Source organism: Galeopterus variegatus, unplaced genomic scaffold (assembly GCF_000696425.1).
Source record: "Galeopterus variegatus unplaced genomic scaffold, G_variegatus-3.0.2 Scaffold822, whole genome shotgun sequence".
In the NCBI taxonomy this organism is placed as follows: Eukaryota; Metazoa; Chordata; class Mammalia; order Dermoptera; family Cynocephalidae; genus Galeopterus; species Galeopterus variegatus.
The window spans coordinates 395,734-422,967 of record NW_007726933.1 but is presented as its reverse complement, the minus strand read 5'-3'; the positions used below and the strand labels follow the sequence as shown (position 1 = coordinate 422,967).

Here is a 27,234-nt window from a genome sequence, read left to right as displayed (position 1 = left end):
ATCTGGAAACTAGGCTGAGGAGAAGAGACAGATTGATTAAATGATCCCTAAAGTTGTTTTCAGGCTCTAAAATGACAGATTCTGTAGTTCTGCTCAGTTTAAAATGCTAGTAAATAATAGCCATGTCTGAAGCCCAGGTCTTACAACAGTGACATCCCTGTGGAAATGCCCAGTGTTTTCAAATGACTAATTGGTCAGTTCATTAGATATAGAATTTGTAGATAAGTGATGGCTTCTAGTAGTCTACCGATAGGTATTCCAGTTGAAAACCTCTGCCTAAATGTACTTCTATGATAAAAATCACAGAATTAAATAAATACAACCCCAACTGATTAATAGGATTAACTATGATGGAGAAGCAAGTTTTCCATGGATGCGGACTTTAGCTGAAGAAGGTGTTACATTTTCATCAATCCACAAACAACACTTGACTTCACATCAGTGATGACAGTCTCTCCAAGCAGTTAGGCAAATATGAGAGGGTCCCATGGTACGTCTTGAGTGATACGGCTAACAGTGCTGGATGGCGGATGTGAGGATAGGTATACCCGTGCCCAGATGTGGAACATCCCAGCACAGTGTGAAGATGTGACAGCTCTGGTTCTGGAAAAATCCCAATGGCACAGAGTTGTTTTTTGGAGGCCCTAGTTCCTGCCATGTTTGGGTTACACCATTTAAGCTGCTGAACAGATCCATAGGCCTCAACACTTGGGTCCTGCAATGTCTAACTCTGGTATTAAATGAGGGATCATGTGTTTAAATCACAGACCTATTTTTCTACCCCTCTGTGTCAATGATATTGATATGAAAGCTAATGACCCTTGATATGATACTTATGATGAAAACCAAACATTGTGGTTCTAGTCTTAGCTTCAACATCAACTTTCGGTTGAGTGACCTTGGACAATTGCTGTATCTCTCTAGGCCTTTGATTCCTTCACTGATAAAATGGCGAGGAGGGTAAATTGGATGACATTCGTCTAATCCTATTTTAAAAGTCCCTTCCTGCTCTAAAGTTATGGAATTTGGAGATAATTCAGGAGTAAATAAATGAGGGAAACAAACTACAGTGTTACTGACAGTTGCCAGTCTTCTGAAAATAATGTTCCTGGAGGAAGGGCTCATGAAATGTAGACCATCATTAAAATTCTATCAGGACCAACTCCACTGGGCACCTGAACAGCAGCAACATCTACTTTTCAATAAAACGTTGGCCTTGCTCTCTGCCAGTTTTCCTGAGGGCTCGACTCAGGAATGAAATTTGGCACCTGGTGAGTCAGAGTATTTATTTCAGGGGAACCAATCTTGAAGCTCAGCTTTTCATTTAGGGAAACATTGTGGTTATCTTACATTTTTAAAGGAAAAAAAAATTTTTAGTTTGTTTTTCTTAAGACTGCTGCTTCTCCAGAATTTAATTTAAAATAAAAGATTCTGGTTTGGCTTTTTTATGTAGATGCCTGCCTAACTCTGTCCTCAGAACACCCACACAAGACCAAAACCATAAACTTTATGAGCCATTTGGGGAAAGTGCAAATGGAAAAGAGATACTTTCCATGTGATTGAGCAGGTGATTTCTAATTCAGTTATAGGTAATCTTTATGCTACTCAGAGCCATGGATTTTAAATGATTACATGGAATAGCCAACTTGCAGCCAGGAAAACAATGTGTACATTTACCACAGAAGCAAGGGAAAATAGCTTTTTTGACTTTCATAGAGTTCCCTGATACTGTCACTTTAAAATGGAAGGCCAGTATTCAGAAAGGCATCTCTGCCTGTGTATTACCACCTCCTCAGAAACTCTCCTTAGTCCTTGAGACACTGTAGCAAATTAATTGAAATTGAAATCACCTAAAATTTTTACTTCCTTCAGCAGTTCTTCACCCTCATGTAAAGTGTTACTTAGAATATTAACACTGCCTTGAGGCTCCTTGCTGCTGTGTGTTTCTAAATGATACAGGTGATGGCTTAATAAATAATAGGAAGTACTGTTCACATCTGTGCAGCCCTGTGTCTTATGTATACTCTTTTCGGCATCTGTAGCCCTAGTGACTAGTACAGTTCAGTGCCTTATACACAGAGACGCTCACTAAGTGTTGAATGAGTGAATAAGTAAGGAGGTTAGCTTAAACTCCTTTCTGGAAGGTAACAACTAATATTTTTTCATTTCAAAAACATCATCCCCTACATCATCATAGTGGGCCTCCATCATCATCCTTCCTAGTGTCCAGCATCTGCACAGCACAAGGCAGATGCTCAGCAAATATTGGGTGGATGAATGGATGGATGAATGGATGGATGCAGGGAGCTTCCATCTCATGCGATCCCCACAGCAACCCTGGGAATCAGGCAGAATAGGTATTGACATTGTTGTAACTATTTTGCAGATGAATACACAGAGGCCCTGAAAAGATAGTGGACTTGCTCAGGGTTTAGGGTATTGAGTGTTCTTGTCAAGATGAATAGTCTAAGCCCAGAGTTCTTTCTGTTGTGAGTAGCAGTGTGGCATTGGGCTTCAGAACTCAGGCTTACAAGTCAGAAAAACTTGGTTTTGAACCCTGTCCCTTGCCACTTACTCTCTGCCTGGTTTTTGACAAGTTCTTTACTCTCTCTGCACCTCAGCTTCCTATCTGTGAGATGGGGGCAGGGGAGGGTAATGATAGAATCTACCTCATAAGGCAATAAAGGAGGATTAAATGGATCAATGTGTATTCATATTCAGCCAAGTACCTGACACACGGTCACACTGGCAAATGGTAGCTGATGCTGACGTGTTCACTCCTGTGTGGCAGTTCTGGGAAAGACAGTCCTCAAGTGTGGGTCTTTTGGTTCTCTTTGGGGAAATGACAGTACAGAATCCCCAGCCTAGAGCAGGTAAGAAAAAAACAGTAAAGAGTCAAAGAACTCATTCATTCAGTCACCCTTTCATGAGGGCCTAAACGTGCAGGGAAGACAAGAGCATCGAGAGAGCCAGGAATGGGGACGGATGATATAATTTAGTGTATTCTGTTCTCCAAAATCTAGCCCTTGGTCGGCAGATGGCACCTCCTTTCCCCTGACTCCCCAGCTGGCTGTTCTATTGGTATTGCAAGGCAAACTTTTTAAAATATGGAGAAGTAGGGGCCAGCCCGGTGGCGCACTGGATAGTGCGCCGCTTGGGAAGCGCGGCGGCGCTCCTGCCCGAGGGTTCGGATCCCACATGCAGACCGGTTCCCGCTCACTGGCTGAGCGAGGCGCGGGAGCAACACCGAGGGTTGCGATTCCGTTGCCGGTCCCCGGTCCGGTACGGGGGCAGCACGGAGGGTTGCGATCCGTTGCCGGACACGGAAAAAGCCAAAAGACAAAAAAAAAAAAAATATGGAGAAGTAGGGGCCAGCCCGGTGGCGCACTGGATAGTGCGCCGCTTGGGAAGCGCGGCGGCGCTCCTGCCCGAGGGTTCGGATCCCACATGCAGACCGGTTCCCGCTCACTGGCTGAGCGAGGCGCGGGAGCAACACCGAGGGTTGCGATTCCGTTGCCGGTCCCCGGTCCGGTACGGGGGCAGCACGGAGGGTTGCGATCCGTTGCCGGACACGGAAAAAGACAAAAGACAAAAAAAAAAAAAATATGGAGAAGTAAATAATGTGGGGGAAATAATATCTCGTCCAAATGAGTTGGAGTGTAAGAGAGAACCACACTGCATAAATATGCTAATAGCATCATAGAACATTGGCTGTGGGAGGGCCTGAAAGACCATCCACGGGGCTATAATGGCTTCTTAAACATTGTGCCCTCAGCTTTTAGAGCGTGGCTCATGGTGGGCACTCGACAAATGTCTGGTGAATGGATGACTTCATCTGCTCCAACCCCTTGTTTTGCATATGAAGAGCCCAATGTCACCCAACCACGTAATATGTTCTCAGCCTGAATTTCTTAATGTGATGGAGGTACTTAGAATCTTCAATAAGAATTTCGGTCTGTCAGTATTGCTTACAAATGTCAGGACAAAGAGAATGTCTCATGAGGCATTCTGGGCACTGAAATTTAGTGGAAAAGAAGGTGACTCACATGACCTGACCCTTCAGAAAATAGACATGAAATGTGAACACTTAAAATGTGTGGGAGGAGAGGAAAGACCAAGTTGAGTCTGAATCAAAGAAAAAAGCCTGACTGGGGGCAAACGGAGAAAAGTCTGTCAGTTAGGTAAGGATTCTGAAAGAGAAGGGTGAACAGTCTCTTTGGTATGACAGACCATGGTGGAAAATTTATCCCTTGTAAATCTGTGAAACACTATCAAGTAATCAAAGATATTTTTTCATGCCACATGTAATATGCTGAAAATGCTGCATGAATATCATTAGAGGAGGTAGTACTTTGAGTTGATTTTCCTATTAGCAGTGTTTTATACTGGGTTATTCTTACTCTAACAACTAATAACTAATATTTCTATAGTACTTTAAAATTTTCAGAACACTTTAATATACATGGGTACTTCAAAAAGTTCGTGGGCAGATTCATATTGTCTTTTAATTCTGCTTTTCCACAAACTTTTTGAAGTACCTCATACATTATGTGATTAGATTTTTTCCCCAACAATCCCATGATGTATTTACTAATGGGGGAAAGTGAGGCACAGAAGGTCACATGAATTCCAATTCAAATCCTAAATTTTTCTCGCATCAGCAGGCTGCTTTGGTTTTGGTTGATGCCTACCCCAACATCAATAGAACAAGTATAAGCCAGCATCTTATCTGTGCATCTTAACCTTGAGTGTGCCCACAAATCTCCTGGGATCTGATTAAAATGCAGATCCTCATTGAGTAAGTCTGGGGTAAGGCCCCGGAGTCAGCCTTTCTAACAAGATCCCACGTGATGCCAATGCGACTTGGATCTACAACACAATTTTTACTATTTGCAAATCGGTTGTGCTTTTACTAGCTTAATTTCCAGACTAATTGAAGATGTGCCCAGAGCTTTCTGCAGTGGATTCACATTCAGAGGGGGCCTGAGGCTGAGCCCTGAGCCTCTCTCTTTCTGCTTAGCAAGAGTAAAAATAGCTACAACAAGAAGCAAGCACTATTGCTCAGGAGTCAAAACATTTGTCTTGGGAGTCTCCTAGAAATCTCTTCCCAGGTAACATTTGAGTTGGAACTATGGTACCAAAATATCATTTTATCTGGAGAGCAGGGCAAGAGTGATAAAATCTCGAGCTGAAGAGCCTGAGCAGAATTTTGTATGTGAATCCAAAGCAAACAAGATATTGGTTGGTGGGAGAAGTGATGATTTGTATTTTGTCTTTTAAAAGCCAGTTGGAAAGTAAACAAGATGCACATTCTTTTGGGGCATCTTATCGTGATCAGGCAGAAGCAGCAGCTGACCCGGGGAGGTTTGGTATGTCCAGGATGTGGGACAGAGTTTGGGGGAAACTTTGAGTCAGGAAGACTGCCCAACACAGTGGCTCTCAGCCCTGGCTGTCCTAGGTGCATCTAAAAGTACAAATACTCTGACCCCACTGCAGAGATTCCCAGTAACTTGGCATGGAATGGGGCCTGGGCATCAGGATTTTTTTAAAGGCTTCAAGGAGTTTAAATATGCAGTTAAGGTTGAGAACCACTAGCCTAAGAGAAAAATGTTGTGGGTCACAGGATGGGAGGTGGATTGAAGAGTTTATATCAATAGAGATGTACAGTCCTTCCTCGTTCTTCACAGTCGGTATGTTCTATAAAGTAGCTGTGAACACCAAATTAGCAAATACTGAACAGCTTCTTCTAAGGGAAATACAGGGTTAGGTTCCCATGAGCCTCCAGCCACAACGTTTTCTGTCTTCCAATCAGTATATAACATTTTATGTGTGTTTCTACTTAAAGATGCTTTATTTGATATATACTCTTGATTCATTAGTGTTAAACTGACAACCAAGAACACTACTCATGCCTGGACGAGGCTTAGATAGCATATCCCAGCTTTCCTGCACTTAGGGACACTAGGCAGAAATTCAGCATGTGCTTGGGGTCCATTTTAAGCAGCGAAATCACCACCAAAAATGTGGAAAGCATAGCACTAAGTAGACCACAAAAAAGACACTTGTTTATGGCATGAGAGCTGAAACAACACTGCTAGAGCATCACCTTGTTCAGACTCAGGAGCACGCGTGCAAGGCAACTCAGATTTGTGGCCACTCTGTTCATGTCTGCAAATGGCCAGGAAAATGCGGTATTGATTTTGGAGTTGAAATGAATCTTAGCAAGTAGATGAATTCACACATAAGGAACCCGTGGATAATGAGTATGTAAGACATATAACAGACGAACACACACTATGCAGTTTGTATGACAGGGATGCAGTTTGTATGAGCTGGCGTCTGGGCTCAGGCTAGCCCTCCCGATGGCCCTCGCAGCCTGTGCCACCGGGGGCTGAGGCTCCAGACAGCCCTCCCCGTCCCCTATCCAATGAGAAGTGAGTGTGGTGCAATTCCTGTCCTTAAACTGGAGCAGTCCTGGGCGCTGAATTGTGCCAGGAACCTCGAGCTTGCTGTGTCTCTGGAAGTCTTTTATTGCAGGACTGATTTATAATACCCAAGTAGATGAGTTGAGAGCAATTACGTAAACGCTGTTTCTCTGGGGTGGAGAAGAACAGTACGGTTTAAATGAAAAATTCAGTGCCAAGTCAAAAATTCAGATCGTTATATGTAATTACAGACCACAGTAAATCAATTTTACAAACACAGTACCAATCTCACCGTGTTCCAACACCCATAGGGTCAGCTTGTGATGGTTTAGAATTCAGGAAGAGGCCGAAGGTGAAGTGAAATCCGGAATTGGGGTGTGCAGAGCCTCAATAGCTTGTCTTGAATCACATGGTAATTCAATCAAATGTAATTAAGAAGCCAGGAGAGCCTAAACCATCCAATTTCTCTTAATTAACAAAAAAAAAATCATCTAATTAGCAGTGTAAGCTCCAATTGTGGTTTTTTTGAATGGTCATTTATGTGTATTGTTCCATCTGACATGTAGATTGAATGCCTTAATGAAAACAAGAACCAATTTCCTAATCAGTAAATTGCCCTGCTAGCCACCATGCTGAGAAGCTCCCATTCTCGTTCCTTTATCAAGGAGCTAAGTTAAGAATTAGTCAGGACTACATAATACATTTCTAATTATTTATAACCCTTCTCCTAACACTAGAAAGAGAAGAAAAAAGGTTGCTGTTTGATCAAGGCAAAGTTTAGGGTTTCACATGCAGAGAAATCCTGGTACAGTCTGGCGTTTGGCTGCTGGGTGGAGGCCCTGTTGGCAGCAGGATTTAGGCACCCTCCAGTGATGCCAGTCCTTGCTGAGTCAGTGCCATTTTGAGAGCCACCTTTTCCTGATATCTGGGAGCTTTCACACTCCATTGGCAGTAAAGACCTTGCCTGTGGTTCAGCTCAGACAAGAGTCAGTAGACAAGGTTTTAAAATAGACTTTATTAGTTCCTTTCAAGCAATTGACTGGCTTCTGCTCATGACAAGTGTTGCTGGTGGTGACAAGGTGTAACAGGATACCCCGATGATTTGCTCAGCAGCTCTGGCCATGGCCTTGGGACCGATGCTCTGAGGGGGTCTTGGTTGCTCAATCGTGAAATCTTGGCTCTTTGCAGTTCCAAACTTGGATTGTCTTGCTGGTCCCCATGCTCAGTAGCAGCCTGGGGATTGTTAAGCACAGGATGGACATTGCCTTGCATAAACTTAAGAAGCACTTCCTGGGCAGGCATGCCAGCTGATGTAACAGCAGTTACAATTTGAGAGTTATCTTTTGAGAAAGGGGTAGGAGGGAAGTTTTGTCATCAGACATCTATCTTTCTGAATTTCTCTGCTATCTCTCTACCCTAAACACAGTGACTGGAGCATTTTTATGGATCCATTGGAAAACTAAAAATGAAATATCTGCTTAAATCACTCCTGGCTACTTGCTTAACTTCATTGTTTTCTTTACTTGGTGTCATAAACAAAATGAATCAAATTCTGCAATTCTGTCTAAACTTATTTGTGAACATCTCTTCACTCTGTGTGTGGATAGAAATTTATGAACAAACTAAGGGTTAAGTACTTATAAGTATAACTGTAGATACAGAAAGAAGCCATGCAGGAAAGTAGAAGTTAACCCAATATGCAACAGATTTAGAAATGACTGAGTTGATCCCACAGTCCCTTGAATTGATCTGAATACCTGCTTCAGTGGTGTCAGATTACTTCCATTGCTGATGTCATTCGTTTGGATAGAATGGGACGAGAGGATTTGAGCAGTTTCCTTTTAGGACTGCTTGATTTGAAGTTAAAATTGTGACTGAGATTCCAGTGATTTCTATTAAAAGTATAGATTGGCTTCTTGTCTAACTTACTTAATAAGTAATGACAATGTAAAGTCAAACAGCAGTTATCTAAAATAGATTTTCTACTGGATGACACCCAGTTTTGCCATTACAGAAACTGACAAAAGAGGACAAATGAAATGTACCAAAGATTAATGCAGTAATAAAAGTCTGCCAGAAACGTTCTAATTTATTTCTTAAAAGCCCAAATGTTGAAGTCATAATGTGAAGACAGAAACATACTTTTTTGCTCTGCCCAAAGGCTGAGCCATCTGTAGAGTAATAAGAGCTGGCCAATGACAAGGAGTCACAATACCTGAAGGGCCTCTCCAGGTGCTTTTCCCTGCATCAGAACGCTTTTGTCTCAATACTGTATAAAAATGAGATTTAATGGGGGAAAGTGAGGTTTAGCCATGTGTATCTGTCAACCTTGTCGTGATCTTCTTGGCCACTTTCTCTTCTTCTAGAATCATTTGTTTTGTTTTGTCTTCATAGGCAAGTATATACACTTTCTCTTCACAGAAAGCGTGTGGCTTCCTCCTTGGGCTTGTTGGGAACATCCCGTTCACCAGCCACATCTTTGCTTTGTAGCATGTTCTCTCTTCTTCCCCTGGAATGAGGTGGAAGCCTGTTTGGGGAAATCATCTTCTGGTGTCCAGATGTTCTAAGCACTGGTTTTCCAAATCTTGGGACAAAAAGCAGAAAGCATGCGGAGTGGAAGCTTTTAACCTTCCAGATTTGCTTTTAATCTAGTCCCTGAAGCAGTGCTGGCAGAGCATGTTAATTTTAACCTTAGGAATTAATACTCCCCTCTCCCCCCTCCCTTACACAAATCTGTACATGGCCATAAATGTGACTGGTGTTATTTTTTTGCATGATGTCACTGGATCAAACACTCTGGTTTTGCATTTTTCAAAATGTATTCTTGCAGTACTATTAATCTTTTCTTCCCCAAAGATTCCCACCACAGGGCCTCAGATTACTGGTTGTGGCACCACAAAACCAACGAAAGAAGAGGAGTCCAGAGTCTAATGTCACTACTGAACCTTCCTTAAAATATTGGCTTTTTTGTTTTTGTTTTTTTAAAGCAAATGCCTATACAAGTGGTGTTAGCAGAACTCCATTCTTTGACAATTGAAAGCCCTTAGTAGTTCTTAGATGCTCTGAAACCAGTGTTCTCAGAAGAAATTTGTGGATGGAACCTGAAACATGCCTGATAAGCAAGCCCAAACCTAAGGGAATGGACAGAAACATCCCCCACTTCCAATTCCCTTGGAACAATCGCCTTTTTGTAGCTCCCAGTGGACTTAGCTTTTTCCTCTCTAAACTTGAGAAGTATCAAAACATCTCCTGTAGCAAAACTTAAGAATTATATGTTGCAGACCCTCAAATTGGTGTTTTCAGTAAAGGTTCTAGGGATACTCCTGAATTTCTTTGGGGAGTGAGTCTAGAAAATAGTGTTAAAGTTTACCATTAGCAACATTTAAGTAGAATACTGCTCTGCTCTGTCCTAAGTATGTGGATACAGAGCATATATCACATGAGTTATAGGAAATTGGCCAGGACCTTTTAATTCAGGAAAGAAGTTCTAAGTTATTATTTTAAAATAATATGCAAATACTTGGTCTCCTCATTCTACCTTTTAAAATCCCTAAATAAGGATTTCTTATTTTTGTTAAGTTTAGTTGTGTTAGCTATTGGATTGAATTCTATCACGTGATTACTTAGAAATTTGAAAATTTAACAAAGCATTTTTTTTCTATGAGAAAGGCAGCTTCTTGAATTAGAAATGAAGAAACTAGCTTAGGAAGAAAAAAGATTAAAGTTGCAAATTATTTCTATGTGGCTGGACTCAGAGGGCACAATGAGAACCCAATCTTGGGTTGGGAACACAGGTTATTTAGTTTGGTAAAAAAAAAAAAAAAAAAAAAAGGACGACATTAGTAATGTGGGAATATTTAATGCCCTTACTGAAAGAAAGACAAATTTCTGACAGCATTAGCAGTCTAGATTCTAGACTCTAGAACAAAACCCTAAGCCTGGAAATAGGTGGAAAGGCATAGTGGCAGCAAAGAGAAGGAATGGTTGAATTGAATTTGAGGAGATAGTATAACTGATGGCGTGTAGCACATGAGTTCCTGAGGCTCCCTGTATGCTCATGAAAGCCTTACTCAACAAAGACAGCACAGAGCACACAATAGGCTCGGTCAAATGGAAGTCCACCCGACCAAGAGTATGTGTGAACCACGTGAGTTCATAACTAATATACAAAAGTTGGAGTCCCCATTAAAACGATTGTACTTCAAATCTGATAAAAAAAAAAAAAGACAAGAAGATCTATGTACTCAGCATAGATCTTTTTAATTTATATTAATTTAAATTAATTTATATTGTATTAATTCCAATATCCTCTACATACATATAAAAATCATTCATAACACAGTATTTTGTCCACAAACAAAGCTTGGTACACATAGGGATTTCATCTCTTTTCACTATCCTGGGAGCCACAGCTCACAGTTTGGGAAGTACTGAATTATATTGTTTCTCTGGAGGCTTCCAGCTCTAAGATGTTAGTAATCTATGCTCATAACAGTAATTTTTAAAGCATACATTGCATTCAATGTATGAATTTAAGGAGAACAGAGAAGTAAGCAATGTGTCTTTGAAAGGTTGCTATTTAAGTTTGTTAAGATAAAGTTTTGGTGTAAGAGTTGAGCTTCAGTTATCTGAACTAGTTGCTTATGTGGACCACTGCTCTCCTTAACAATGAGGTATAATATTTAACCTGCCAGTGAACCAAGGAGATCGTTGGGCCAGTATCCCAAACCTTCCTCTAACCACAAACCCTGTTATTTCTCATATTAGAAGGCAGAAAAGGTAGTTATACTTAATTTTCTTAAGAGTCAGAAATATCCTGAAAAGTCTGTTCCGACATCTTATTTCAAATAAATTAAAATTGAGATGAAGTCAAGGCTGGTCAAAGGAAATGAGAAAGAAATCTGAATTCCAGGGTTTCAAGAAAATACTTAGAAGAACAGAATCCAGAGCCAGGTATTGTATTTTCCCCTAAAAGGCATTGAAAGGGGTCTCATTAAAGATGCTGGGAGATGAAAAAGAGATCATAAGGTTAGACAGGGTCAGAGAAGTTGGCTGGCCCTGAACAGTATGACTGAGTTTATCGCCAGATTATAGACCCTCTGTACTCCCATCACGCTGTTCAACTGCTGTAACAAGATTATTTTTAGCTGCTTTTTCCATATCTCAACTGGACTTACTCAATACTTATTATTTACTTTTGGTTCACTTGTATTTGTAAATGTTCTAAAAGTTACAGTGTCCTAATGACAGGTGTAGGCATACATACAAATGTATAAATGTGTACAGATCTCAAATTTCTTGTAGAGATTTCTAAAAATATAAGAAATATTGAATCTATACTGTACACAATATTTTTAGTCTCAATGTTTCAAGAGCAAAAGAGGCACAATTTTGCTTCCCTGGGTTATTTTTAGTATGAATTTCAATATAATGAATCCATCCTGAAATATGCTGTCCCTCTACTCGCACTATTAGAAAAGTCACAGATGCAGTACAAATATAGGAACTTGCCAATTTCTAATGTGTGTTGAGATTTTTAAAAGACGTACTTAATTCTGCAGCATTTGAATATTACCTTTGGGCAGCTTAAGTCTGAATGAGTCGTTCACCGTTGTCTACGGCACAGCAGTCAACAAGCAAGAACATTTAAAAGCCTCTGGCTAGAGGCATGCTGGGGCAGCTAACACAATGCTGAAAAGCTTCTCAGAAGCCTGTTTTTACTGCTCTCCCCTCCCTACTTGTAGGAAAAGAATTTTTGTGTGCCTGACTGTCCATATCTGCTACATTTTGTCACCACTTCAGATGAGTTTTCTGTTTAAAAAAAAAAATGGGGCAATGCGGCAACCACTGATACTGTGCTGCTCACCCCCTCATTAATTCCACAACTGCATGGCCTGTTTTCTTGCAGACTCTTTCTGCCTGTGACATTTATTATTTCCTCTGCCACTTTATACTCCAGCACAAGAGTACTCCAGCATAAGAGGGATCAAAATCAGCATTGTGGCCACCACTGCCTAAACCTGAAGATTTATCTTCACCCAACAGTGGCACTGTTGGCAAATCACCTGTCACCTGCATCAGTTTTCTTCCCACAGGAAGAGAAGCCTGTACTGCCTACAGGCCTCAGTTCTTTTTTGGAGAAATGAGGCATTTGCCCAGCACAATTTTTCTTTGATTTAGGTGTGGCATTCAGCCTGGCTCTAAACCCATGGCCTTTTCTGCAAATCAGAAGCTTAGTGTCCAGCATTATGTTCTGTTGCTATGGCAGGTTGACTCCTAGGGAGACATTCCTTAGTTTGGTGGCAAAAGTGGGAATCAAGAGGTTTCCTTTATGATATATAGGGGTAGGACTTTAGTAAAAAGTCATTGGGAAAAGGTCCTGACACCTTGGGTATGACTGATTTTTTTATTAGACAGAGGCAGAGGCCAAGTGCATGCCATATCCCCTGTGACTTCAGTTAAGCTCAGGAAAATATGAAGGAATGAATGCGGGTTTCTATGTGCAAATCCCTATAAGCCTGTTAAGTTAGGTAAACATTTAGTTCCAATATCAATAGCCGGTGGAGTCCTCGGATGCTGACAGCTTCCCCAAGGATACCCCTCAGTGGGAGAGGAAGCATGGATTTTAAGAAAATTTTAGGTGGAAAGAAGCAAATTGGCTCCATCCAGTAATGGAATTCAACTGCTACATATGTATTGTATTGTTCTCAGCATCCAAACAGAGATGGGGACTATCCTAGCAGTAACCACCCATGGTGATCCATTAGTTATCTGTTCAGTTATCACCTCTAACCAGCCTAGGTGCTGAGGGTTCCACCAGCTCTCAGCTGTGTGTCCCTCTTTGGCAAATCCTGTTCCTATGGTTTCAGACTCACTCAATCCTGGCTGCGCAGAGGAACCCTCATTTCCACTTGGGCACACCTGGCAGCACTATTCAAAGCATCCACCAGACACTCTGAAGTGGTTGCAGAGGTACCAGAAAGCAAAGATGTGTAAGCTGGAATGTCCAAGCACTCAGGGCAGCCCTAAACAAGTCTGCCCAGTTTTATATAAATACTTAGACAGGCATGAAATGGATTTTCTGGATGTCTGGCTTTTCTTCCTATTGGCTTCTCTCCTCATTTTTGCTGCTGCTTCCTTTTTATTTTTTATTTTTCTTTCTCTGCTTGTTTATTTATTTATTTTTCTCTTGCTAAATCTGATCCAACCAGGTAGCAATGCATTTTCCAGGGAGCCTTTCAAAATAATTTCTTCCCTAGTCTATTTAGTGAAAATGCAGACTATTTCAGCCCATTAGGGTCAATTTAAAACATAAATAAATAAACAAACAATGTGTCCTTTGCATATTTTTAAGTTAGATGATAATTCTTTGCCTTTGATAGAGTCTACCCAGATTAAAATTTTCTTAGGTTACAAATATTAAGCTCAGCAGCTTTCTTATTATTAATAAAGGAGTTTCTAGCCCTTCTGATCATCCTCCCTTTACACACAAGGCTGCCCTTCTGGCCACATGAGGCCACATGGAAACACTGACAGCAGAGTTATGAGCTCTGCTGCTCTCAGGGCTTGGTTCCTGCCAGCTGACTGTCACTTCAACTGCCCCAAACACACCTTTTGGCAAAACCTAGCCTTTTAACTCTTTATCTTTATCTTTTTAAACAGGGGCACAGTAATCTGCTGCCCAGGCCTTTATGCGGGTGCTGCCCCACCAGAAATTCAGTTTAGCAAAAAGTAGGACCTCTCACCAATGAGATGTCTGGTCTGCTTACCAAAAAACACAGAACACCAGCAGAGAAGTACTAGCCTGAACTTGGGAAAGCAAATGCCTCCTCAGAGGGGATAGAGCCTGAGACAGAATTTAACGGCTTCCCTGAAAAATGTTTAAAAATGCACGTGGCTCAATTCCATGTTAGTACAGCAGCAGTCAAAATAAACTGGGCCTGTCAGGAACTGGTGCTGAAAGAATGTTATGAATAGACTTATTTTGTAAAGTTGTCGCTTTACACACCCAGAAAAACCATCCAAGGGTAACGTCGGCTCCTTCGGCATTGATTTTGGTTAAATCCCTCCCTTGAATGACTTCAATTTAATTTGGCTAGTTATGTGAGTTTTGTTGCTTTTTCCTAGTTTTCTGGGAAAGATATTAAAAACAGGGGCTACACAGATGTTGCCCACTGTGTGGAAGGGCTGAACACGCTGGTAACAACCATCCCAGCTTACTAAGAGCGACCCACTGGCTTCTGAATGAAAGCCTTGTTACTGGAAGTGTTTGCAGCCTCAAGTTTGGCATTAACCTGGGAGACCAGGGGAAAGAATCGGCCCTTTCACCCACAGCTGCCGCATCCCATACCCTGAGGTCGTGTTAGTACTGGGGCCTCTTGCTGAGCCTGTACCACCCTTCAGAGGTGATAGTTTCCTATTTCTGGTTGAAACGACTAGTCTACCTTCCTCCAATTCAGCCCTGCAAAGATTCCAAACGGTAACCAGCCTGCCCGCCCTTCAAGAAGTCCTCTCTAACCACATGGGTAATGTCAGATTTTGTGTTTAAAGAAAAAAACAAATTGTCCAGCACATGTTCTTTTCACTTTTGGCAGATGGCCACTTTGCCAAGCTGCCAAGGCTTGCCTGATTTATGGGCCCGCTGCTATGAAGCCTGATTTCTACAGTTAGAACTGAAACCAGGTCCAGACCCACAAAGGCTAAAGCCAGATGCATGGGCACTATCGGCTTGGCCTCCTTGGAGAAATGCAGCCCACAAAGAGGTACAGACAGAGTCCTTTTAGCCACCCAAAGGGTAGGCCATGTCAGGCCTGTATTCCACCCGCTGTGACTGCGGATGGAGCTATAAGTTAGTTAGCAGTATCTCTCAGGGTTAAAAGGTATTGTGGGTTCTTCTGGATCCCAGGCTAAAGGGGGGGGAATAACCTATTTCATTTTATTTTTTTTTTCCAGTTCTCTCAGGCCAGGCACATCACAGCCCTTTGAAACGATCTGTATCCCTTACCCCACCCATGAATGTGCCAAACCAGCCTCTAGGACATGGATGGATGTCTCATGAGGACTTACGAGCTAGAGGACCCCAGTGCCTCCCATCCGATCATGCCCCCCTGTCTCCACAAAGCAGTGTAGCCTCTTCAGGAAGTGGTGGGAGTGAACACTTAGAAGATCAGACCACTGCTCGTAACACATTCCAGGAAGAAGGTAGTGGTATGAAAGGTGAGTGACTAAACGAGAAACCACTGGGAACAGAGCCCCCTTTTATCTGGAGTCCAAAGGGTAAAAAGAGAGGTAGTCAGCAAGAGAGAGGGACTCTCCCCACCCCCACCCCAGGCCTATGCCTTTGACCTGTCCCTTTCAGAACTCCAGGGTTGACCATGGCAGAAGGGGCTCAGATTCCACTCAGAGCTTCTTGCCAAAACCTGGGAAACAGGAACCAGAGCAAGAGATGTCAAACCTTTTTTTTTTTAAATGCATGGACATCCATTAAATGACTCACGGCTAAGGGTGATAGGCTCTCTGTCTGTAAAGATGCTGAGTTGCTCCAGCCTTCTACCTTGTTGCTGCAGCCAGGGACCTATCAATCGCTCAGAAAAATATTCAGAAAAAGACCACAGGGTTGGTTTGTTTGTTTCCTTTTTTAATCACTCTTAATGCAGAATTGCAATAGACCTTTCTTTCTCTCTCCCTTTTTCTTTAATATCCAAAGAAACCTTTCATCCCTTTTCTCTGCATCTGTTTAAAGGACATGAAAATACCACTGAGAATCTCTGACAGTATTTTAATCCTGATACAGATTTGCATCCAGGTGATAAAGGCCTTTTGTGCAGCATAAATAAGTGTTCCTGCGTTGCTCTGTAAATCTACCCTCTTCTACAGATGCTCATCAGGAGATAGAGATTTCCAAATTACCCATGATAGGTTCAAAGAGGATACGTGCATTCTGTATTTTTAGACTGCAGTTGTTCAAGGGCTGGGAAGTCCTTAGGGAAAGATGCTCATCAGAGACATGCTAATAACAATTGTAGATGGTGAAACAATAACCAGTCATGCTTAGGGACTACAGTGCTGAGGGGAGGCTCTGAGAGCGCCCCTCTTTGCTAACATTAATAGTCCTGGGGGGGTTGCTGTTTCTGATCGTTCCTTTGAAAGTGATCAGTGTTGACATAGGAGGCTCTGTTCCAAGTCTGCTCCCCCACGGAAGCCTGGCACAGAGAAGGTGCCCATGACTGCCCAGGTGCCAGTGGTAAGAGGGCACCAGCTGAAAAGCGGAGACTGTCAACTGGGGAATGAGGCTGACGTTCCTTGAATCTTCCTCTAGGCTGCTCAGGCCTGTGTTCTCCCCGTCCTGCCCCCTATCCCACGATGGCTCTATGCTGAGTGCCCAGAGGAGTGACTGGGGTGTCTTGACATTTTCCTCTGGTGATACTGATGGATGTTTAAAGGTATTTCACGGGCAGCCTGCTGACAAAATGACAGTGGCTCCTCTTTCTCTTTCCGAGTTTTCATGGAACTGTGTCATAATTCTGGAGAACTAGCAAAACCCTTCCTGAGTTTATGCTACATGGTTATGAGTTCAAGCAGCTGAGCCCCAGGTGGTGGGCAGCGGGTGAGGCTCAGCCATGCTCCCTACATCTTGCTTGGCATCTGTCACCAGGCATCAAAATACCTGGGGGACCGAGGGAGGCTAAAACAGCCGTTGCTTTGGACTGGCTTCTTTCTAGGTGAAGTTCAGTGTCTGGATGGCCTGTTTCCAAGAAAGCACGTTGAGGTTCTGCTTGGTAACTGTGTGGGGAGGAGGAGGCGTTGGCCTTTGTGTTGAAAGGGAGGAGGATCCTGTGGAAAGGCCATTCATTAGGATACAGATCTCTCCCAGGGGAATGCTGATGCTGCTGTCTGGGTTTGGGGTGTTTATTTTCTTTTTCTTCCTTTTACTTTCTTTTCTTTGTTTTCTTTCTTTCCTTTTTTCTGTTTTTTTTATTTTTTATTTTTGAGACCTTATGCACACCTTAGATATTCTCCCAAAGGAGGTGCAGGTATGCTCATTGTGTGCTGGCATTTTGAGGTGAGAAATGAATAAAAATAACAGGTTTTTAAGGAGAAATGAATGAGAGAAAAATTGAATAAATGTCCTATCCCTGTTTTAGGATAAAAGCCAAAATATTCCAGAGTTCAAGGAATATCCTATGTATGTTTATTCAATTCCTTTCTTTAGAATTAGTAAAAATTGTCTGCTCAGAGCTTATTCAATCAGAAAGTGACACAGACAAGATCTCATATCCAAGGTCTTTTTTATAGGCCTAAGAGATGTGGTCAGGAAACGGGCTATTTGGTGTCCGGGTGGAACAAAGGACCCTCTTGTATGTATCTCCACCTTCTTCTGACTTATTGATCTTTCCTTCTCCCAAAGAACTGGATTGGGACTCAGCATCTCAACTTGTTAGCAAATTAAATGGCAAAACACATTTGAAGGAAGGAACATTATAGATGGTGAAAGATTCTGTTTGTGGAAAAAGTATATTTGCAGTTCAGCAGACAGGTCAGACAGTAGAAACGTCCCCACCCCAAAATGCTAGCAGTCCAGAGTCACAGGCCAGTGTTCATTAAACACAAATGTCCCTCCCTGAACCCTGCTCAAGACTGCCACTGCTAAGCACTCCTCTGCCATCAAAGATTATTCAAAAATGGCCTCCTAGGAAGCACCCAAGAAGGAGCCATAATGTGCCCTATCCCAGGGGTTCATCATATCATCTCCATATCTAAGAGCTTCCAAATTAGCTCACACTCTTAGAGAAATGGAATATGAAACCAAGTGATGTGCTTCTAAAAAGAGCCAGCTCTTCCTTGCGGATCCACATTCTTTCTTTCTATTAGCTCTTTGGCAGGAGCATCAGCCCTTTTAAATGACTTGCTAGTCCACCTCGGATGCCATCATCTAACTGCTATTTTTCTAATTTTTAAATGCCTAGTTTACAAGAACAACAAGAAACCCAAGGTAGAATTTGGAAGACTTCCCAGATCTACAGGGAATATGTGTCGCCCTCACCTCCCACCTTGGGAAAATAATAATAAGTCACCATAATTGAGCTGGATTCAGTGTGAATTCATCTCTCTGGCCAACAGCTGTGCATACGGCTGAACCGCTGTGTAGTTCATCCACTCCTTTCTTTCCGTCTAGATAGACGAGCCAGGTTTGACTACACTTCATCCCTTAGGAATGTACCTCTTGGGTCAAGAATGTGGAATCAGTCTCATAGCCCAGCATCCTTGCTCTTTTATTTTGCACGTGCATCGATCTAGCCCTCTTTTCATCTTGGTGTTAACACTCCCTGCCAGGGATCATCACTGGGTTCTCTCCCAAGTAGACCAACTCCTGCCGTCCCCTGCCTGCACTGCTTCACTTTTCTTTTTATACCTGTCCTGATGGTTTAGGTCAGCTTCAAAGCACAGATTGGATGTCCCTTGGAGTAGGGGTCTCAGGCTAATACCTCAAGTGAAAGAAAAAAATGAGACCAGCTACTCCCCTTGAAACTAACCCAAGAGAAGTGGGAAACTGAACTGAAATATAAAATTTCCTCCTTTACCATTCCCTGTGGAGGCTACTGGTTATACATGTTTGGACTAAATATGCTGCTTGTGGTTTCTAAATTCAGTTGTCCTTGTTCTTTTCAAAAACGTCACTGTGACTTATCCTGGGGGAAGACTCCTGATTCTCTCTGAGTGGGTACTCAATTACAATGTCCTTCTTTCCTTGGGCCATGCATGAGTGTGCTGCACTCTCTTACCTCTTCTCTCGTACAAAGCCTTCAGGTGGCAGAGAAGAGAGAGAAAAGACATTCCCATAATTTCCTAGAATGAAGAGGAAATGTAGAAGAGAAGTCAATCGGTGGAAGAAGCACATTTGCCCTTACATTGGCATCATGTCCTCAAGGAGGTTGTATAAATCCAACATCTGAAGACTTATACAAATACAGGCTGCTGGTGACTGATGTGGCTGTGATACATGGGAGCAAGGAGAAGGGAAGTGTGACCGATTCACAGGTTCACGTTTGTCCTCATTCAAATCAGTTGACTTTTTTGAGCACCTGCTGAGACAGGTTTTGGACTAACTAGGTTTTGGGGAGACAGAGGTATTGTTCCTGCCTCAAGAGACTCACTGTCACATGAGCAAGAAGCAGGTACCTGATGGAGGTGCATGCTGTGACACTGTGTTCTTGCAGACATTTGCCTTGGGTGGGGGCAGGCACGAAGGAGGGCCCTAACTCTAAATGGAAGGAAGTCAAGGAAAGTTCCTAGAGGAGAGGCCTGGAGCTTAGTCTCAGAGCATGATTATAGGTCATCCAAATGTAAGGTGAAGGAAAGGCATTCTGTGCAGAGGCAACAGCATGCATGAAAGCACGGTGACAAGGGAGCTCGCCCAAGTGGACCCAATGGCTTGAGAGTGAAGGGCATGTGAGAGAAGGGCCTGGAGAGAGAAAATCCAGACTCCAGGACTTGTGAAGGATTTTGTTTTTTATCCTTAAGCTGTTGAAGGAATTTCCACAGCAGAAGAACCTACTTAGATTTGCATATTAGAAACAGGACACTGGAAACAGTGTGGAAGATACATCAGAGCAAGGAGGGATGGGGGATTCTACCTTTGGAGGCCAGCAGAGAGGTGGAGGGTATTTTGGTAAATGAAGAGGAAAATGAAGTTGGAGCAAGGCAAGAGGCAGTGAAGATGGAGGCCGGGGAGCATCCACAGGGTCTTCATGAGATAGAATTGAGAGGGCTTGCTGACTCATGGAACGTAGACAGCAATGGGGCGGGAGGGCTTTAGGACGATGCCCAGGTCTCTACCAGGGCTATCTGGATAGCCTGTGGTGTCATCTACAGCAAAGGGTATATAGGAGAAGCAGATTTGGCGGCACAGTATGGGACGTGGTAAGCATGGGAAGAGGTGGAACGTTCCAGTGGAGGAATGCCAGCCTCTCGGTGGCCCCACAGTGTACCATGCTCTTCCCTGGCGCAGCTTCCCCACGAGCCTTGGCCTCTCCTCACCTGCACAGTTTCAGCATTATGCTTTCCTGTAGCAAAGTTCATTTGGGGGACTCACAGATACATGGGTAGAAAAGCCCATAGATTTGGGCTCCTGGGAAATGGGGAGCTCTGTGACTTTCTGTGTTGGGGGGGCAGAAATTGGCCATCTGTTTCTCTTGATATGAGCTTCAGCCTCCACATTACAAATGAACATCAACTGGGTATACTTATGATGTGTTGCATTATGTTAGTACAAAAATATAGAGGTAATTGAGACCGTTGTATTATTTGTATGTAGACATGGTGAAAGTAAAAAAAAAACCTTTGGCTCCAGTAACCTTGACAGAAACAGCAATTAAGAGTGGAGGGGCCATTGGCTGTGAAAATATGTTCAGTTTGCCCTTTCCAGAGAGTCTTTCTTAGATGAAACTTGGTCAACTTTTTCTCTCCATAGAAAAGGAAGTATATTGTTGACTCTGAAATAACCATTTTGGGGTTTCGAGTTATTTTTGAAATGTAGGCCTTTGAACCTCTGCCTCTCTCAGAATGAGATTAGAAAAATTATTAAGAGGTAAGCTCCTTTTTTATGAAGAAGGAACCTATCTGACCTTTATAACAAAGGTTGTGGATAAAGTTCTGGGTGACAGCATGGGAGTGACACAGCTCCATGAGGGGCAGGCACCCTTTTCAGCGTGGCTGTCAGTGAAACTATCATTATTTCCTGAGTGTTGGCTTTCTAGGTACTATCTTGAATTCACTTAACTTAAAGACCAAGATTTAATAACTCTGCTTTATTTTCTTTATTTCCGAATGCCAACATGTGCCCACCGTGGGTGGGCCCTCATGGGCTCAGAGTTGTGCTGACTCTTCTCAGACAAGGCTGAGAGCCCCGATGTCTTTGAAAAGCAAATCCCTGAGATTCCTCCAAATTCTAAAGATCATGAGACGTTTCACCTCTGTTCCTCACCTGGCATGTGTCTTCAGCAGAAGTGCTTCAAGGATGGTGCAGGCACATAGAGAGCAGCTTTTAAATATGGAACTCAGCCACTGCCTGATGGTGCAAAGCAGGCTGCCTGCAGAGCAGCACTTGGGAGTGGCACAGCTGATGGAAACTGCAGGGGAAATCTAACACTTCGGAGTGGGTATTTTACCCCAAACTAGGCCATCTCTGGGCCTTCCGAGACCTATCTGTGCTCCCTATGAGAAAGGAACCCCTCCTAGAGGCCACCACGGACACCTCCCAGGGTCAAGTACATATGCAGGAGGATCCAGCTCCAAAGGGACCAGAGACTAAGTCTCCTTCTTTCTTTTGCTCAGAGGCTTGAACAGAACTGGGCCACTCATTCTGCTCTGGCCAGAAATAAATACAGGCTGCAGTAACCGTCACGGTCTTACTAAACGTCTGCTCTTCGTTTTTGAAAGGAACGTTTTCCCTCTCATTTCAGCAATGAAGAGTCAGTACCCCCTGACCCCTCAGCTGGCTTTCCTCTCCCCTCCCACAGAGACTATGGATGCAGACGTATCTTGGAGGGAGGGAGCTTTTCGAGATTAGCCTGGCTTTCTGTGGTGATGGGAGTTGATCTTCTATCTACAGGTGTCAGGACCACCAAACGAGAGCCCTCTTGTGGGACACAAGGCTGTTCATGCTTCTCTTCTCCAGGGGTGCCTTACTCCCTGCCCTTCCTGTTGCTTTCCACCTTGGCCCCTTCGGCAATATTGGTCCCGTCTTTCTCTCCTCCGGGGCTTCCTCGCTTGTGGATCGGGTTCTGCATGGCCTGCAGCAGGCATTAGAGAAAAGCAGCTCAAGCTCTAATTGGAGCCCCACTCCTGTGCAAGCTTGTACACATGACAAAGCTGCCCTGTAGCTGATTTGTCCAAACTCTAAAAGGGAAGTAGAAATCAGCATAATTTAAACTGGATCCCATTGGTAAAGATCAGCAGGTAAATAAAGAACATATACAAGATGGGTGTAGCACCTTATCAAAAATGGCCAAGTGGACGCCAGCAAGGTCTAGAAGGTGTTTCATGCAGGGTGGAGACCATGGTATGGGGGCTTTCTCCCCAGAACTCCTGCCTGTGAGCTTCCTCTTCCTGCACCTTCCACTAAATGCCCACCACTCCCAGGGCCCCCACGTGGCTCTCCCCCAGTCTTACTACATGCTCTTTGCCTGAGTGATCACACCCACTTCCATGGCTAAACAACCAACGTGAGCTACTTACAATGCAAGTTATTCTCCAGCTCAGACCTCCCTTCGAAGACCTTGACCAGTTGACTTGTCCCCTACGTGACCCAAAGTCAGTGACTCATCTGATTTGAAATGGAGCTCACCACCTCTCCCTGCTCCCCAAACTTGCTGCTACCCTGTGTGTTCTGCCTCACCAAGCCTGAATCAAAGGAACCATCTCCAGTTCCTTTCTCTCCCTCGCTCTCTGTTCTTCCCTGATCTGCAAGTACTGTCCATTTACATCCTTTCCTTCTCTTCTGCCACTCTCCCAAGCCATCTTCCACGTGGCCTGGCCTCCACCCCAGCCACCCTCCAGTCCAGCCTTTGCATGGACGACCATCATCTTTCCAACACACTCATCTGATCGTGCTTCCCCTGCTCAGATTTTAGCAGTTTGTCATCACCCACAAGATGAAGTCTCCCCTCCTTGTTTCAGCATTACATATCTCAATCATCTGATACACACACATACACACACCCGCTGCCTATTTTCTCTTTGCCTCCTTTGTCACTAGCCAACCTCCACCATCCCCCAAGTACATGCCCTACCCTGAAGACTGTTTTGGCTCTGTGCTTGGTTTCTGTGCTGTTCCTGCTTCCTGAGATGGCTTCCTTGATAAGGTCTGCCCAGTGAACTACAAGTTGCTGCTACTTTGAGGCCATTCTTCATGCCCGAAGGCAAACCAAAATGTTCATTGTTCTGTGCTCCCCTAAAACTTTGAGCATACTTAGTACTTTTCCTGCAGCTATTATAATTTTTGTGAGTGAGTCAGCCATTCCCTCCAGATTAAAATTTCTTCCATGGCAGGAGTATGTCTTGCCAGAGCCTGGACCCCATAGTAGGCAATCAATAATTGTTCAGTGAACAAATATAAGGATTCCCACACTTGACAAGGAAGTCATCCCAGCACATAGCAAAAACATCTTTATCTTTCTCACGCTGCATAAGTGAGTGGCTTTCTAGTTTGGGACTTCCCTTGTCATGTCTGTCAGGAGCAGCCCAGATGAAGCTAAATAGCTGTGCACCAGCCAGAGGTGGGAGCGTAGGAGGTGTGTGTGCCTTCAGTCTCATATGAGCTCCTTCAGGATACACCTCTGCTTCTCCTGTGCTTGTCTGTGTCTTCCAACCATAGCTACTGCTTCACAGAATGAAAAAGGAAGGTCTGAGGTTAGCTTAGGTGATTCTTATCATTGCATCCAACAGTGTGGCATCTGGACCATGGGAAAGGACCTGAGCTTTTAGTTAGAGTTTGTCCCTGGCCAACATCTGACAGAATCTAGCATCCAAGTCATTGGAATTCCTGGCTTGGTGGAAATGAAGTGGTGAAGGCTCTCAGTTCTCTGGTTTGTTTCCCTTTTAATAGTGTTTTGTTTTAATTCCTGGCAAGGGAAGGTGCCTTACCACCAACCGGGAGATGAAAGGTTAGTAGGCTCTGTTCTTAAAAACTGGGATTTCCTCTTCTTTGTTCATCAGTTCTCCTTGCAGAAGGGAGAGCTCTTTAAGCACATGGCACCGAGCTGGAGACTAAGGTACTTGCTCTAAAAGCAGCAGCAACCTGTGCCTGCCTCAAGGAACATATGGCCAAAGGAGCCTACCTTCCCCAGGAGTGCATCCAGAAATAACTCTTAAGGAAGGCCCAAATCATCATGTTTGGAAGTTGTAGAGGAGCCTTTTCCAAGAAAACTACTTCCAGTGACCTGCATTTTGACTAAATGAATGAGGAAGGCACTTCCATCCCTCTAATCAGGAGAATTGTAGTTGTCAAAATAGTTTTATAGACAGAAACTAGCACTGATTGAACTGAAAGTTGCCAACCTGAGACTTGCACCCCACGCTTCCTGACTCTTAAAACACCATGATGTCACCTTGGCTTATGAAGCACCCAGTTTGCAACATTCAGGAGCTCAGGATTCTGTTTGTTTTATCATCAGTGAATTTTGCCTGATTAAGCTGTTGGGCATTCAGTGAAAATTTGGTCCATGCGGTTGCTCCATACTCTTTTGTGATGAACTGTACCCAAGTGTGACATTGGGCTACCCAGACTTCGCTGAATCACAATCATTGAGTTTTCCGAGCACCAACTTGGGACTTCCAAAGATGTAAATAGCAAACATGAAACCTGGTGACAAAGTGGTAACATGTAGTTGGCCTGAAAGCCGGAGCTGTAGTTGAGATCATTGCTGCTTACTCTGTAGAAGAATTAGCATTGTTTTGACAAAAGAAAAACAGGGTGGAGAATAAAGTCTGGTAAAATAGCTCCAGGATGTCACAGGAGGGAAAGTACCAGACTCCTGAGCTGGCACATTCTGCACTCTTGATCCAGCCACAGACTGAGTTGAGGAGGAAAATGTAAGGGGTTAGTACTGTGTGCCTGGGGAAGCCTGTCTGTTTGTGGTTAATGATGGTCGCAAAGGGACTCTCCACTTGTCATGGCAGAATGAAGGGCTTCCAAGCACAGAATGATTTCTAGACTGAGAAAACCAAGTTTGTTCTTAAAATGCCATTGAATGTCCAATTCTGATTCTCCAGAAGTTCCCCTTCATTGGCCTTCATGTTACTGCAAACAAAGAAGTAACCTCCCAGGCCCACCCTCCCCTCGTGTATCTTTGAGTTCAGGAAATCATCCCATACCCACATTCTCCAAACCTAGGTTTGGTTCACCAAGGAGGCCGGGCCTATTTCATCAATTCTTATTATCTACTCTAAACACTGGAAAATTGGAAGGTTCCCACTTATTTTGGAATGTGTGTGGCCTATCAGTGCCTCAGAATACTTAGCAGCTGATAGTATCTTGCAATCAATGTGGTTAGTAATGAATAATATACTTCATAGAAAACAAGACTAACATTTACCCAATGCTTTAGCATTTCAAAGTACTTTGCAAAAACTGTTTATTCAGCCCTACCACTGATGGGCTGTTTGGTCCTTATGTTACAAGAATTGATACAGTGTAGGAAAGATCTGGGAATCAGAAGACCTGGGTTCTAGTTCCCATTTCACCACGTACTTGCTCTGTGATCTAGGGTCAATGACTCAATATTGCCATCTCTAGAATGAGCTAGGGGTGGGGGAAGATGATTCCAGAAACTTTTCAAAGGTTCTGTCAACTCAAAAACTCTGACTTAAAAGAATATGTTCAAGTGCTTTGTTTTGGTTATACTTAGAAAGGTAATAATTCTCCTGTGGATTTTCAATACAATTACTATTTTATTTTCTTAACTCAAGAATCCCAAACTTGGGGCATATTTCAGGTGTGCTTTGGAATTTCTATTATCTTGTGATCTAGCCAATCTTTGGACCTTTCAAGTCCTGATATATTTCTGGTTGACATTCAAGGGAAGAGTCAAAGACACATCCAGACGCATTCTATAACTTGGAGAAACAGTCAGTGGGCACCCTCCAACAAGAGTGAAAGTTTTGGGCTACAGGATGCCCTTTTTCCCACTGGGGTATAGGAAGGCAGAAGAACTCTCAGGCTGGGAACTACAGCAGCTCCACCCATGGGTGCAACAATTGCCTGGTTTTCCCATTGCTGTGGTAGCAGCAGAAACAGCATGTGGAGATCTTTGCTGAACCTACCACGAAATTATCTTGAGGACGTAGACTTAGCACATGTAGTTTTAACATTTTAGGTCAGTTCTTTCCAAACCAACAATGAGCTGGTTTATCTAAAGCAGTGGTTCCTTGCCTTTTTTTTGGGGGGGGGGGGTCATGAACCCCTTTGAAAATCTTACAGAAGCTATGGATGACCCTCTGCCCAGAAAACTTCCCATATATTCACAAACTGGGATATAATTTAAGGGAATTCCTATATGCCCTGAAGCCCATGGACCCCAAGTTAGCAATCCCTGGTCTAAAGTAGAATAAAGACACCCACCAGGAGGAATGTCAGGGCTGGTGTGAGTCCATAATTTGCTGCCAAAATTAAACAAGTAGTAACATGAAGGTTTGTTTTTTTTTCTTTTCTTCCTCTGACCATCACCCTCTTTCCTTTCTCTATTCCCACATCTTTTGTCATCTCTTCTCGTTCCCTCTCATTTCTCCCCCCATCTCTTGCACATCTGGCACCACAGATGTTCCAGCCTGGCTAAAAAGCCTCCGCCTGCACAAGTATGCTGCGCTTTTCTCGCAGATGACTTATGAGGAAATGATGGCCCTCACCGAGTGCCAGCTGGAGGCTCAGGTATGTGCTTGAAGTGACCGTTCCCTGAGAGGGTACCTCAGGCAGAACCTGAAGTTCAAGTCCTGGACAGACCTTGTTTAGACCCATGCCTATACCCCCTGGAAGCTGCCTTGTTCTAGGAACTGCCAGGTGCTGGCCAGCATTCCACGGTGAGTAAGGCTGGGCTCTTGCCTTCAGAGTCCAGCAGGAGGTCGAAGACCACAGATAACCACAGGGCAATGAGGTGAGACAGAGTGTTAGGAACAGGTGTCACCTAAGTACATTCTAAAAGTTCCAGGGTGATAGGGAGGAATCTGTGGAGTCTCCTAGAAGAAGTAACATTTGACTATGGCCTTCAAGAGCGTGTGTCCCTGCCTTTTTTTTTTTTTTTTTTTTTTTTTTTTT

The 27,234-nt window shown here is 43.4% G+C and overlaps 1 protein-coding gene across 2 annotated transcripts in view; it reads left to right on the top strand.

The window, feature by feature from the left end:
- Positions 1-27,234, top strand: part of SAMD4A (sterile alpha motif domain containing 4A) — a 105,231-nt gene that overhangs the window by 34,075 nt on the left and 43,922 nt on the right. The window contains exons 3-4 of one of the 2 annotated variants that reach the window (XM_008572695.1): positions 15,378-15,641; positions 26,741-26,850. In XM_008572695.1, coding sequence (XP_008570917.1) covers positions 15,378-15,641; positions 26,741-26,850 — 374 coding nt within the window. The remainder of the gene's footprint in view (positions 1-15,377; positions 15,642-26,740; positions 26,851-27,234) is intronic. The other variant, XM_008572696.1, reaches the window with a different exon arrangement.